Source organism: Aphelocoma coerulescens, chromosome 1 (assembly GCF_041296385.1).
Source record: "Aphelocoma coerulescens isolate FSJ_1873_10779 chromosome 1, UR_Acoe_1.0, whole genome shotgun sequence".
Lineage (NCBI taxonomy): Eukaryota > Metazoa > Chordata > Aves > Passeriformes > Corvidae > Aphelocoma > Aphelocoma coerulescens.
Window position 1 is genome coordinate 99487763 of NC_091013.1, and position 14511 is coordinate 99502273.

Below are 14511 nucleotides of genomic sequence, written 5' to 3' on the forward strand. Positions count from 1 at the left end.
GTGGGCTGTGGTACAGCACCCCAAACAAACCCCTGGGTGGTGCCCTCCAGCCCTGAGTCTGGGGACTGGGAGGAGGTGCTGCATAACTTGGTGTTCTTGCCACATACTGTGTGTTAGGGGGATCCTCACTGTCACTGGGGACTGATAAGACCAGGTTTTGGAGTACTTTGGGAATTAACTTGACATTGGTGGGTTAATGGTCAGACTCAATGATCTTAATCATTGATCTCAATCAAAATGACTGAATGATTCTGTGAAGAAACTGGTCAGCTTGAAGCACTCACAGTTGGACGAGGGCAAAATACAATTCCTGTCTTTATCTGTATAAAGACCCATTTAATATGTCTAGTTAACATGCTGGAGAAAAAGAACTATTTGTGAAGAGAGACATGCTTGTTAAGCACTCAGTGCTGCCCACATACACAAATTCATATTTTTTTAATAAAGGGGTTTTTTTGCAGGTTCCTCATCCAAATGTGCTGACTTTTTGCTTCTCAGGGTATAGTGGGCAGGGTTAGCCTGACTTGGCTCCTCAGGGCCACCAGTGCCTTTCAAATGGCAGTTGTTCCTACTTCTGACTGAGGACCCCAGGAGCACCTGGGCTTGTGGTCCTGTGTGTCATCCCCATACCACTGTCCCTGCAAGGAAAACACTCAAATTCAAGCTGCCATCTCCTTCACGAGGGGCATTAAGTCATTCAGCTGTTTGGTTATTAGGATCTCAAGGCAGAGGAGGTGTTATGAGTAAATGGGAAAGGCTTTGCTGCCCACCCACCCTCATTGCTGCAATCCTTTCTCTGTAGCAATGCTTTCCTAACTTTTAATGTGTTTATCCCAAAAGCTGACGATAAATAGTTCCTGTTTGTGGGCAAAGACAATGATGAGAACTGTAATGGCAGACTGAAGGAAGAGAGAAAGGGCAGCCCCATCCCTGGCACGAAGGAGTGGCAGCTGTAGGAATAGCTCTTTCTTGCAAAAGTTTCAAGGGAAACTTTCCATAAACCACTGGCACCACTCCCCAGTATGAGTTCAGCCTCTGCACTTCTACATTATTTATTTCTTCTCCCCCTAGAGGTCTGTTGCTTTGAAGTGTTTAAGTGCCTGTGAATCACCTGTGCACTTGAACACGTCCCTGGTGCTGTTTGCAGGGTCTGCCTGCTCTGCCTGGTTAATCTGTGCCTCCCAGAGCATCTAGAGTGGGGCACTTCAGAACAGAGGGGCATCCACAGTGGGAGAGGAGCATGCAGAAAGCACCCAGGCAATCAGCATGGCTGGAGATTATGCTGGTTAGGAACGGCAATAGACCAATTCTTAATTTCTTCTTCATGTTTGGAGTGATTGATGTGGAGGCACGGGGCCAGTGCAGGCTGTTACCTTATGCAGGGTGACTCTGTGAATGTTTTCCTCCTGGGAGTAGCCCAAAGGTAAAGATAAGGTAATTCTTTTCCCAGATCAGTAGTTGTCCCTTAATCACAGGCCAGAAGACTACCAGAGGGCTAGTTCTGCCTCTTCTTGCTCCTTACCAGTGTGCATGAATGAGACCTTGAGTCCTGCTCGCTCCCCCATCTGACCTGAGCTTCCTCCAGCAAACTTCTTGAGGAAAGAGCAGGAGAGTGCTGGGCATCCTGTTCGCCAGCAGAGAGTGGGGTGTGAATGAAAGAGAGGAGACTTCCATGCTGAGAGCACCCTGAATTTCAAGGCTTTGGAAAGTTGTTCGTCACCCCAGAGCAACTAGGTGAATGTTCTCACTGAACAAACTTGGTTCATCTTCCAGGCAATGCTTATGCATCGTAAGGGAAGCAAGAAAGGGCAAATGGTTGAACTGGGGGCTTTGCTGCCTTGTCTATTCCTCTAAGAGGCTGTATCTGTACAGCACATGAGTGTTTGATGCTCAACAAGGAGCTAACTTGGCCTACAGTCATTTGCCATGTTAGCACAGTATTCATTCATGTGCATTGAGACAGAGGGATATCCAACTATGTGTTGTTCATACTGGCACTTTCCACCAAGGTGATATGGCATACATGGGAACATATCAATACTTCAGCTTTTTTATACCAGTAGTTTCAAATTTCTATTTCAGCTCATGTAGAGAGAGAGAGACAAAGAAACTGATCAACAGGAAGGAAAAAAAAATCTATAAAGTCTTGCTTTGCAGTTCATCTGATAAAGGAAATATACAGTGTGAAAACCTTGTTTCTCATCAGGCTGACTCACATTTGTGTAACAAGCTCTGATTCTTCTGTCCCTTGCATTGTTATTTCCCCTCACATCACGTACCTCTGTCCTATACCAGTATAAGGATGGTGAGAACAATGTTTTTTGTTTGTAGCAAGAGAGGAGATGTGTACACTACCTTTGCCAACAACTCTGGACAACTGGAGAGCATCTTTATAAATGTATTTATAAAGATAAAACCATCTCCAAACTCTCCATTCATTGCACTATTGCCAAACCTAAGAAGCCAAGATAATTGAAATTTGCTGGCATGGGAAAGCAAGGACACCTAATGCTGCCACAGTGACCTGCACATGGATGGTGCTGCTCTCACCAGGACTGTGTTACAGACCCTTGGCTTTGCGAGTGACCCCTTGACTGCAAACTGGTGCTCTGAGCTCCTTCTCAGCCTGCAGCCAAAAGAGGCTTCTCACATGGGATACCTGAGTGTCTAAGCAGGGAGTAAGCTAAATACTCAAAAGCCAAGCAGCTTGAATCCGTCCACTGCTCATGCCCCAACGCACCTCATCCACTATCTAATATGTTTGGATGGCTGTGTTCCCTCCCAACATCTTGATCATGGGAAAAGATGCTACACAGGCTTTGGGTGAAGAGTCAGCAACAGCTGAAAGGTCATGGGGAATAGGAGTGCTTCAGGGTGGGCTCCTATGGATGTTTCCATTGCCTTGGCTCAGTGCCATGATCTTCAAACTCAGTGGTTTGGCCTCAGATTGGGCTCAGAGCTGGATCAGCCTGTCCAGCAGTTCAGGAACTCACAAGCTTTGATGTTTCATATCAGGCCCCCTGCACCAACTCCAGCTGTGGCCCGAGCTTTCAAGAAGAGGTTCAGACAGGGGACCAGTGTTTGGTTTTGCATTGCACTGCCAGACAAGAATATCCTGTTGTTATGTGGAATCACTGAAAACTTTAATAGCATCCCTAAAACCTCCCTCCCCTCCCAAAGCATTTTGCTGCTCTTAGCATGTTAGGGAGTAGTGACAGACTCCCGCAGCAGAACTTGCAGGATTGAGTGGTCTTGGCAGAGTAGCTGCAAAGGGCATTGTGTTTAATAAAAGGGCTAAACTTTACAGTTAGGGTTTTCCCTATGTCTTGAAGTGAGATTTGGTCTTTGGATGTTAAGTGCTGGGCTGATGAACACCGAAGATACAAACTGGCTCCCTGCGTCCCTCTGGCAGCAAGCAGGCAGGCACTTTTCTCCTGCCCTGGGACACTCGGGGCAGATTCCCTGCAGATTCCTACTGTCCTTACTAAGGAGGCATGATTTGCAGCGGTGCTGGGTGCCTGCAGGTGCTGCCCTCCGCAGGGGCAGTCCCGGTGGCTCGGCATCGCTGGGAATCAGGCGAGGGGGTGCCAGCAAGGGCGAGGGCAGGGGGAGCGGGGCAGGGGGGAAAGAGGAGCAGCGGTGCTTGCTGATGCTCAAACATAGGTCTTCCAATGGAGGGACCTGCCGCAGGGCGAGGGCTCTCGGGCCCCACAAGTCAAACTGCACAGAGTCACAGTTAGTCATCATCATCATCGTCATCATCGTCATCATCATCATCATCGTCATCATCATCATCGTCGTCATCGTCGTCATCATCATCATCTTCATCGTCGTCGTCATCTTCGGTATTTATCTTCCCAGAAAGCACATCCTCTATCCAGTCCTCCAGCTCCTCGGCTGTGGGCAGGTCATCATCATCTCTGATGTCCATCCAGACGCTGTCAGCCTGCGGGGACAGGTGATGAGGGATTAGCTGCCCTTGGGAACACGGGGAAGAGCTGGGGTACACAGCTTTTGTGGGGGTGAAGGTCGGAGCACAGGTGGGATGCAGGGATGGTGGCGGTGTTAGCTCCCTCTCTGACACAGCCTCTGCACAGGCTCAGCCAGAGCATCCCTCTGCCCATGCATTGGGGTCACCACTTCCCCCTGGAGCGCTGCTGCGTCTGACCAGGGGCAGTGGGACTGGTCAGCAGGTTTACAGGAGTGTGTGGTGGTGCTGTGTGCCCTGACGAGATGTGTGCCCACTGCCTACACCTGTGAGCAGGAGCGTTGCCCACCTGGTGCATTCCTCACTCTACCTGGACAGTTCTGTAGACTCCAAGCCTACATAGAGACCTCAAAGAGACCTCTGCCAGCAGCCCCTGCATCACCCCATTTCACTGGACATCAGTGTTTCCCTCCTTCCATCCAGAGCCTTTCTGGGACCTCTTCCTTGGAGCCTTTACAACCCTCTTCCAGCACCCCTTCTCCCCAACCTCACCTTTGTCTCAAGACCCTGTTCTAGACTCTCCATCTGTGATAATGGTTCTTGCTCTTGGAAGACCCTTTCCTCAGATCATCTCAGCCACGCTCCCATGCATGGCTGAGATAGCACATCATGCATCTCAGCTGAAGAATGGTGAGAAACACCAATGCCCTGGACTGCAGGTACCGCTGCTCTTTCCCTCCAGCTGTCTGCATCACTTCCATTAACCAAAGGGGATGGGGGAATTCAGTAAGAAGACAATGACAAAATTGTGGCTGTTACCCAGGGACAGCAAGCTTGGATGGTCTCTGAGGCCTGGAAATGAAAGTTTTCCTCTCTGCTTTGCCATCGGTTCCTTGGTTAAATGCCCAGATAAGCCCCTTTCCCTTCACTGTCTCCCCTCCATAAAACAGGATCAGCCTCCTATTTTGCAGAGGCACTATGAGGTTATCTCATTCAGCATTTGATGTTGCAGAAGCAAGTAGTCTTCACATATCAGAAGAAAACTACCAGCTTTTGCAAATGCATTCAACTTCTTTCCCTATCTGTGGTACCTAATTCTCTTTGATTTATGGCTTACTAAAAAGCCAGACCAATTTCTGCTCAAGGAAAGCTGTGTCTCCCATACAATATATCCTTCCTAAATCATCAAAACTGTAATAAAAAAGAGCCATTGAGAGACATGCAGCTCTTGCTTCACGCAAATGTTCATGTCCCTAACCTCAGGACTGTTTGTGTGGCAAAAAGTGACACTTTTAAATAATGGGAAGAGGAGTGGCTCCATTTAACCTTGAGAAGGTGCTGTGCAAATAAAGCAGTGATAATTTGCAGGGCATCATGGCCCTAGTCCTGAGCCACAGTCACCACAATGTGATGAGCCACCTGGGGCTGCTGGGAGCTCTGGTGTTTGCATTGGCAGGTTTTTACAGAAGTGATGGGGTCACAGGGGTTATGTCCACTGAAGCCAACAGCAGTGTTTATTTTCACTGTTGTGTAAGTCCCACTTTGTACCTATGTAACTTGGTTGAATGCAGTGATGTAACCCTGAAATAACAAAATGAGCTCAATGTTTGTTTTAGATATCACCTGCCAACGTAGAACTTTCTTAAATCTCTCTCGAGAAATCAAAAAAGGACTTAAGAGGAATGAAATAAAACCTGCAAATACTATAATCAACAACCTGAAACATTTACTATATCAAAGCCAGATAATGCATGAGTTTTTATGGGTCTCTGAGTGACTGCTGAATAATAAGGCATGTTCTTACCTAATTCTGCATTCTATATGATTCTCATGCCACTGAGAATACAACTTCCATGAATTTCCACTGATTGCTGTTTAACGTAGCTTTTACATGACTTAAAAATGACCAGTCACAGTAAACATAATGAAGGGAGATACTGTACTAAGGGCTAGTACTAAGGGCAAAAGACTGGAAGACTTGAGCTCTCCTCTGGCTTGTCCATTCATTTCTCTCATGATCTTAGGTGACACATGACATTTTGGCCCTTTTCCCTTTTGTCTCTCCCTTAAAAATTCTGTGAACAAGCCTTAACTCCCTGGGTCTTCACACCCTAGGTGTCTGCCCCATGGTCTGGTGGAGTACTGCTCTTTTACAGGCAAAAAGCTCACATCCAGCCAGGGCTGAAACTACTCCATGACTCCCAAGTCAGCCTCTCAACCCCCTCAATGGGATGAGCAAAATCCAAGGGCTCTGCTTTCTTCACAACACCGTTGCTTTGTCTTCCCCAGCCATCATGTCTCCCATGTTAAGGTCTTGCAGCATCTGTTATAACAGGAGGCACAACCATCCAGTACACCCTTGCTGTTCCTCTTTTTCTGGGGCGATACAGGAGAGAGGATGTGGAGGCTGGAAGCCAGGTCAGTGTTGAGTCAAACCAGCACCCAGCCCCACACACTTGTCCCAGCTTTAATTCCCTCACTGCTCTCTTCTAATGAAACATCAAGTTCACTTATGACTCAAATTTCAAACATGAACTCAAGCACCAATTTACAAACACTTCTGCGGTGGAGAGATTGCTGCTGCCAGAGACACTTACATACCCACACAGGTTCATTTTAAAGAGTTTAAAACAAACACCCAGCACTTAAACATTAAAAATAAACTAAGGTAATAGGTAAGCCAGGCAGGAGCATGCTGCATTACAAGCTCTCTGATCATCTGGAGTGTTATGGTCAGAAAGAGGAAAGAATGGTTTCTCTCTGTGTCCGGGCTGTGAAGCATGTTACATTGCACTCAGCAGCTCTCCTGAGATCTCTGCTGGTGAGGGTCAGATGGGTCCCTCTCCCACCTGCCTTTAAAGCCCACAGTGTGTGGGCAGCACCAGATCAGTTCCATAGCTTGCTGGTTTGAAGGCAACCATAGTGAGAACAGTAGCTGCTAGAAAGTTGTCCCAATAGCACAGCTGTGGGTGCTCTGGGTACTGTTGCTCCCTCAGCTGTGCCAAAGGAGCACCTGCCTCTGCAGGTCTCCCTCTGCAGCTGCTGCCTGTAGGATGGTGTGGAAACCTTCACTGCCACCTGGGGTGTGGGGCTGGCAGCTCTCCTCTTCCCACCTAAATCTCTCCAGCACTACCTGCACAGCAGTGGCTGAAGGGGAGGAGGGACTGGATGAACCCCAGTGCATGCTCCTTACCACAGCAGGATCCCTTCTTTACTAGTTTATGCTGTACTTCTGTTAAAGCTGTGTATTTATTTAGTTCTTTTCAAGCTGTGCAGTTTCTCCCTGTCATCTGTCAGGGAAAGTCTTTCCCTCCTACACTCAAGCTGTGCCCTTTTGCTTCTGTAGAAAAAAACAACCTCATTTTTCTCCTCTTCTCCTCCCCTAAGCATGGCTTTCTTTCCCCCCTACACACACTTTTTCTCCACAAAGCCCCCCCCAGCCTGTCAGAGCAGGTAATGGACAAAGGTGTGTGTTGTGGGTCGGGACGGAAATGCAAGAACTTGAAACCAAAACTGGGCAAAGCCTTGAATCCCAGGCCACAGAGGCTGGTCCTGTCCTCAGCAGGTGTGGTTTGTGTGTCATTTGGGAGCAGAAACACACTCAGACTAAAGCCCTCAAGTCCAACATCCGAAGTGTTACAAACCCTCTGGCATGTGGGAAGGGTGAGGTCTTCATATTTTTTTTTCCCCAGGGAAAAAGCCTGTTCTACCTGCACTTAACAGTGGAAATCCCACTGATTCCAGTGTACCTCAGGACCCACCCTTTCTAGCACCCTAATTTTGGGATCCCTGGATTTTCTGGGCACATGCTACTCACGTCTGTGACGTTCACCACCCCGATCTGTGGTCTGAACAGGTCAATCTTGAAGGTCTTCTCCCAGTAAGTGATGAGCTGCAGGAGTGAGACACAAAGCTCAGACAGGGGTGTTTGCAAGGCCTCGTTGCATTAGTTCAGTCAGCCGGGCTGTGGAACAAGGAATGTGCATCCATGTGCGCACGGGAGAGAGGAGAGCCTGCATGCGAGCTTGGGCTGCCACACATGGCAAAGCAAAGTGCTGACTCTGGGGGTGTTCCCAAATCTGCCTTGGGAGGCAGACCCAAACAAGCATCCTTCAAGGGGATGGCCTGTGTTCCAGTTTCCCATCCTTCCCTGTCCCAGATTCCCCGGGGCAATTCCTGCACTCGTGTGAGCACACACACACCCCCACACACCCCCTCATGCCCACCCCATTCACAAATTAAACCAAGAATGGGAAAGAGCCTCTGCCACTCACCAGAGGAAAGTCATCAGGGTCAATCCAGACAATGCTCAGGTCGGGATTATCGGTGTTGTCCCTGGCAACCTGCTTCAGGATTTCCAGGAACTCAAAACCGTCTGAAATGATATACGAACCACTGCAACTCTCTTGCAAACGCACAGGCACGTTTTGCTTGTGGGTTTTTTTCCCTGGCTCCCCTATGCACACAGGAGTTGTTTATAGTTCTCATTAAAATGCTGTCTCTCAGCGCTTTCTTTTGATAATAAGGCTTTTAATTTCAAGCATCCTCCTCGGGTATTGAAATTAGTTACACATGAATTAAGCCTCATAATCCTTCCGTGGAGTGGAACAATGTCACTATTTTCTTGTAGTGAGGGAGGAATTGAGCTCCCAAGAGGCCAAAGCTTTCCGATTTGCCGATGGCTCTCAGAAGCACTGATGCCATGGTTTTTCAGGAGTTGGTGGCCTCAGATTTCCCACATGCCTATCCCACACCCAGCCCTCAGCACTTTCACAGAGCCACACAGAAAGACGGACATAGACTTAGGGAGGAAATCCTGGTATGGGGGTGGAGGGAATGACTTTTTTCCCCAGGAAATTATCTGTTTATATCCATTTTTTGAGTCCCACCAGCACAAACACCCAGTAGGTGTTTACAATGCAAAAAAAGCACATGAAAATACACTTTCTTGAAGGATGGAGAGTCACACAAGGAAGAAAATGGCCTCCTACCTGGGTCGTCTGCTTCAGCAAAGGCTACAATGTGGATACCCTCCATGTCATCCTCCTGGAAAACACAACTATTACTGATGGGCCAGGGAGGGAGGACGGAGTCTGGGTGGTTGCTGGAGATGAGGAGCAGTGGGATGCCTTCAAAAAGGACAGTTACAAAGGGAGGCTTGACTAGAGCCCTACTGAGACACCAGAAATGGGAGCTGAGGTGAGGCTGAGTCATGAAGGTATTAGGTGCTGAAGGAGGTAGTTTGGGTAGTGTTGTTGAAACTCTTCAGATTAAAATGAGGTGAGCACCATGATGGCAATGGCAAGGGAGCTTCTGATGATGTGAGGCAAAAGCTTCTCTGCAGAAAAGATCAAGGTCCCTCTAGCATGAGAATAGAGGCTCCCCCTTCATGCCTGAGGCCACCTACCCTCATAAATTTTCAGCTCCCAGGGGAAGGTTTGCAGGAAACAAGTATCTGCCACCACGCTCAGCCCCAAAACAAGCTCCTTTGTGGCCAGCAAAGGAGGTTTTCTCACAATATGAGAGGCAAGGTGGCTCATTTGGGCCCCTTTTTGGAGGTGAAGGGTCTCTGCTTTAGGTGAGGGTCTCCGTGAGCAGTGAGGAAAATTGAGTGGGGGGGTCATTTCAGGGCTCCAGTGAGTGGAAGACAGAAATTACAGCCTGGTGGATTACTTTTCTCCATGAAACATGTGAGTAATGATATTGGCAAAGGCCAATGGATCTGCTGGCCGGTTCATCATCCGTCTGCTATGAATGTCATCTCTGAATTATCCCATGGATCGGTTTCGCCTTCCTCACCCACCGTCAGTCTCGGCTTCCATTTCAATTGGTATTAATGCAAGAAAAAATTCCCATCTAAATGCTAATTTCTTTTCCCTTCTGAGCCCAGAGGTGACAAAGCCACCATCAAAAACTGAAAGGGAAAAAACCCCCCGAAAGATTAAGTGGAAAACATTATCTTTAAAAACAATAGCGGATGCTGAACCTTTGTGGATGTCTTCAGGGAATACGTTTTCACTGGGACATTCTAGGCAGATTTACTTGGGATTCAGACTACTTGAAGCTGGCAAAATTCACACTGTTGCTTTTTCTACATATTTGCTATCATCATTGTCAGACAGCAAAATAAAACGTTTATATCTATATGCCATATATAATGACATGTATATACCTCTATAATGCAGCTCTATTCTGGCCTACAAGGCAGCAAACAAAACTGGAGTAACTCCAGTGAAGGCACTGAGGATGTTGTGAACTTGCAGCGAGATCAGAATCCAGCCCCCTGTCTTCTGTAGTTATGAGCCCACTGCTCATTGCAAAGGCAAGCTCTGTATTCCCAGGCTGCTGATTAAGCAAGCATCCCACCACTGGGAGTTCACACTTTTTAGAATATGTTCAGTATGGAAGTGAAACCAGTGCATGTGAAATTTGGATCTCACTGAAGCTCCATTAAAAACCTTGGAGGGGCTTCGGTGGATCTTGGAAGCTGTGTTCTATACGGAATCTGTATTTCAAAACAAAATGAAAAGCTATCGTGCCTAAGTGACTCATAACTCCTGGTTCAGTTTTATTACCTCTTGCCTTGCTGTATTAAAGGCTCCCAAGGTTTTTGCCACTTTGGAGTCCCGCAATGTTTCATGTTACACAGCCAAGAAGGGGACATCTGAATGCTGTTATAAATGTGTTGAGCCTTTTGGAAGAATGACTGCATCTTCCTTAGTGTCTGTAAAGCACCTGTTCAGCTTTGTTTTTCAGCATTCATCGGCACTTGAGGGCCCCTGACTGGCTTTTAACATCATATTCATTCACAGTGAAGAGATAACTTGCTATACACACTTTTCCTTTCATTTTCACCCTTCCCTTCTTCCCCACACTTGCAGACCACAAGAGTCCTCTGTGTGTGATAGGGGCCAAAATGCTGGTTAGTTCCTCACAGTTGCTGATTTGCACCTTGTTTGCATCCCAAGAAGTGCAACCAATGCACGATCTGCTTTGAAATTTATATAATCCACTGTACTGCCTGCCTTCACTTGCATTTTGAATTGTACAACGGCGCTGGTACTTTTAGAAGGACATGATGACAGGATGAGAGAGAATGGCTTTAAACTGAATGAGGGTAGATTTAGACAGGATGTTAGGAAGCAATTCTTTACTGTGAGGGTGGTGAGACTCTAGAACAGGATTCCCAGAGAAGTTGTGGATGCCCCATCCCTGGAAATGTTCAGGGTCAGGACAGATGGGGCTTTGAGGAACCTGGTCTAGTGGAAGGTGTCCCTGCCACAGCAGAGGGGTTGGAACTACATGATCTTTAAGGTTCCTTTGAACCCAAACCAGTCTATGAATCTGTGAGTTTCCATGGGACATCTGCATGATCTCCATAGCTCACCCAGCAAGCAGGCCACAGAAATCACCCCACCACCAGCACTGAGGACCTTTAACTGAGACGGAGCATCCTTGGGCAGGATCACTACACAGGCCCAACACCTGCCTGGCACACTGCTTAGCTTTCCCTCTTCCCTCTGTGGAGCAACAGGAGCTGGCCTGCTCTGCTGAGCAAAGCATTTGAGCACACTGTTTGAACTCAGGCACTAGGCATCACAGCCAAGACTTTCCCTTTTTCCTGGAAGAGAGACAGCAGCTTTGCAAGGAAGGAAAGGTAATGTTTTGCCCAGCCAGAGCTCTTGAGGAGCAGTTTCTTGTTGGGAGGTGGCAGGGGACACAATGGTTCCCACCACACATGCTTACCCATGTCTCATACATGTCCTCTGGGCGCAGCTTCCTCAAGGTGGCCCTGAAAGGAAGACAGAAACGCTCTTTGAGGACATATCCAGCACTGCCACACGTGACACTGTCAGCATCATGGAAAAGGTCACCATGGCACGTTTGGCTGGTGACTGGAGTCAGCCACCACATTTTGAATGCAAGCATGGGGGCACTGTGGGTCAACTTATGCCTTTATTTATGGTGATAAAACCCTGCCCCTAGCCCCACTGGAGTCACTGCAGACACTATTTCTGCTTGGGAAAATGACATGCTTCTCTGTGCTGGGATGGGCTGATGAATTAGCCCCACACATGGCAGACAGTTCTGTCTGTGCTGAGAGCATGGGTGACCCATTCATTCTTGTCTTGCAGTCCCAGACATTCCTATTAGGCTCTGTCTCCCTTTCTCCTGGTTTCACCCCAGCATAATTTCAACACAGAAATCCTTCCCATCTCTGCTGAAGCAAAGAAGACAGAATAAACTCTGGGAAGAAAATTTAGATCCTAATCACCATTGACAAGAAAATATAAACCTTAAGACTGGTCAAAGCAATTTTTTTTGAGAAGTAGTCCATAAAGGATAAAAGATAAAAAGCAAATATTTTCTGATAGATTTGCAGCAGGAAGCCTATCGGAGAGCCTGGCAGGCTGAGAGTTGACTGGGGTGTTAGAGGGGCACTCAAGAAACACAAGGCCATAACAGACAAGCACAAATCATCCTTTGCACATCTGCTTGCTGTGGTATCAGCTGTTCAGGGAGGATCCCCCAGCAGAGTGGGTCTCCCTGGCTGACCTGCCCCAGAACCTGCTGCAAAGTGAAGCATCAGTCTATGAGGTTTTGGAACAGATTGGTAAAAGGAGTGGCAGCATGTTGCCAGAACCAGGTGAAATAAGTGAGTCGCTTCAGTTTGCCTCGCAACCAGAGCAATGGAAACAAGGGAACATTTTTAGAGGTTCCTAAAGGACCTGAGGAGCCACAGAACCGAGCTGCAGTTAGATCAGAGGAGGGGAATCTCCTGTGGATTAATAACATTGAAAGGTGGAAATGAATAGTCAGTTTTCATGACAGAGGGAATTAACCAATTAAGATTTATAGTATATTCTTTGGCATGATCATATGCATAATGTATTCTCACATAATCTGAAAAAGATGGGATATAGGAATATGGCAGCATTTGCTTATCATATCCAATTCTTTGGCAACCAGCAAAGGCCTGACTATGAGTTGATGCAGAGAATCTCCTGAGACCTGAGTATCTGCATGATAGACAGACATATAGCAAGTAACACACTTGCAGAAAACCAGCCCTGATTGTACAGGTGCAGCAATGGGTTCTAAATTAGCTGTAATTAATTACTGCCTCTCAGGAAAGGGGTCCAGGTGTCACAAACTGAGAAAGAATCAGCTCCAATGGAAAAAGGCCAAAAGAAGATTGCAAACAGTTGGGAAATGGCCAACTGTTTGCAATCTTGCATTATGGCAGTGGACAGCTACACTGTGAACCTCCACAGTGAATTTATGTGTAGTTCTGGTCATCCCATTACAGAAATGATATGGACGACTGAAAAAGGCACATGGAAGCATGGCAGTGGTGAGTGAAGGTGTGGAATGACCTCTATTTGATGAAGATTTAATAGAGGAGAGTTCTTTATCTTGTAAAAGAGGTGACTGAAGAGGGATTTGGCAGGTATTCTGAAAAATCAGGAATAGTAAAGAAAATGTGAATAGCTTAGAACACGGCCAAGGTTCTAATAACGTCAAGGTAACGTTGTGGGTTTGATCCCTGCACAGGCCATTCACATAAGAGCTGGACTTGATGATCCTTGTGGGTCCCTTCCAACTCAGAATATTCTGTGATTCTCTCCCTACAGAGAGAATACCTTAAGTATTAACCATTGTTTCTCTTAAGACAAGAGTTAGTAGGTATCCAGGGAAATTATTAGGTAGCAGGTACAAACTAAACAAATAAGAATGAGTTTTTGATGTAATTCATAATTCAGCATAATTCAGCTGCTGAACTCATTACAATTTGTCACATTCAGCATCCAAATAGAAATAAAGTAAAAACAACTACAGAAATGGAAGAAATAGGCACTAAACACAAGATCAGGGATACAATTTTTGACCCAGCAAGTCCTTTCATTGTTGATGGTCCAAAACTAGAGATTATATCAAGTGAATGCATATTATGTACTTAAGCATACTTGTATTTGGCTTATAAGACACTTTCCTAGCTGTTCTCTGGGGAAACTTTTAGAGAAAGGAAACTCAGTGGGAAGGATCTGGCCACACCCACGTGTACTAATTGCTGTGTTGTGACTCTGAATACTTCCCTGTGTTGGAGGGAGTGAGGCAAGTGGGGTTTAGGTAAGTAAGAAAGAGCAGAATTCGGCCCCTGTGTTGCTACATCACAATTGCAGAGAAGTGGGGGTCCAAGCCCAGCATTTTGCACGTGAAAGAGGCATCAACTCAGAGGACTGTACCATGTAATTTGTATTTGTGCAGCTGAGAGTGAAATCTGGACTGAGATCTTGGAGCGGCAGTGACCACCATGCCCAGATGGACACCCATCTGTGCAGCCTTGGACGAGTCACCCCATGGTGCTGAGCACCTGCTTCCTGACCTTCTATGGAGAGGATGAACTATCCCACCACAGCCTGCAGCTGCCCAGGGAAGTCTGACCTGGGAGGCTGTGCGTGAGCTCCTCCTGGGCACCTGCTTCAGCTCCCATCTTGAGCTCAGCAAATCCCAGTTTCTGTGCAGGGTTAGAGGAAGTGGTAGTGAATCCTGCCTGGGCATAGTAGTGGGAAAGTTGTTTT

The 14511-nt window shown here is 47.1% G+C and overlaps 1 protein-coding gene across 1 annotated transcript in view; it reads right to left on the reverse strand.

Annotated features, from left to right (window-relative positions):
* Positions 1 to 1950: 1950 nt before the first annotated feature.
* The window catches only part of CASQ2 (calsequestrin 2), a 34838-nt gene continuing 22277 nt past the window's right edge, over positions 1951 to 14511 (reverse strand). The window contains exons 7-11 of the mRNA XM_069020855.1: positions 11675 to 11720; positions 8920 to 8974; positions 8203 to 8303; positions 7746 to 7820; positions 1951 to 3946 (exon numbers count right to left, since the gene is read on the reverse strand). Coding sequence (XP_068876956.1) covers positions 3737 to 3946; positions 7746 to 7820; positions 8203 to 8303; positions 8920 to 8974; positions 11675 to 11720 — 487 coding nt within the window. The 3' untranslated portion in view covers positions 1951 to 3736. The remainder of the gene's footprint in view (positions 3947 to 7745; positions 7821 to 8202; positions 8304 to 8919; positions 8975 to 11674; positions 11721 to 14511) is intronic.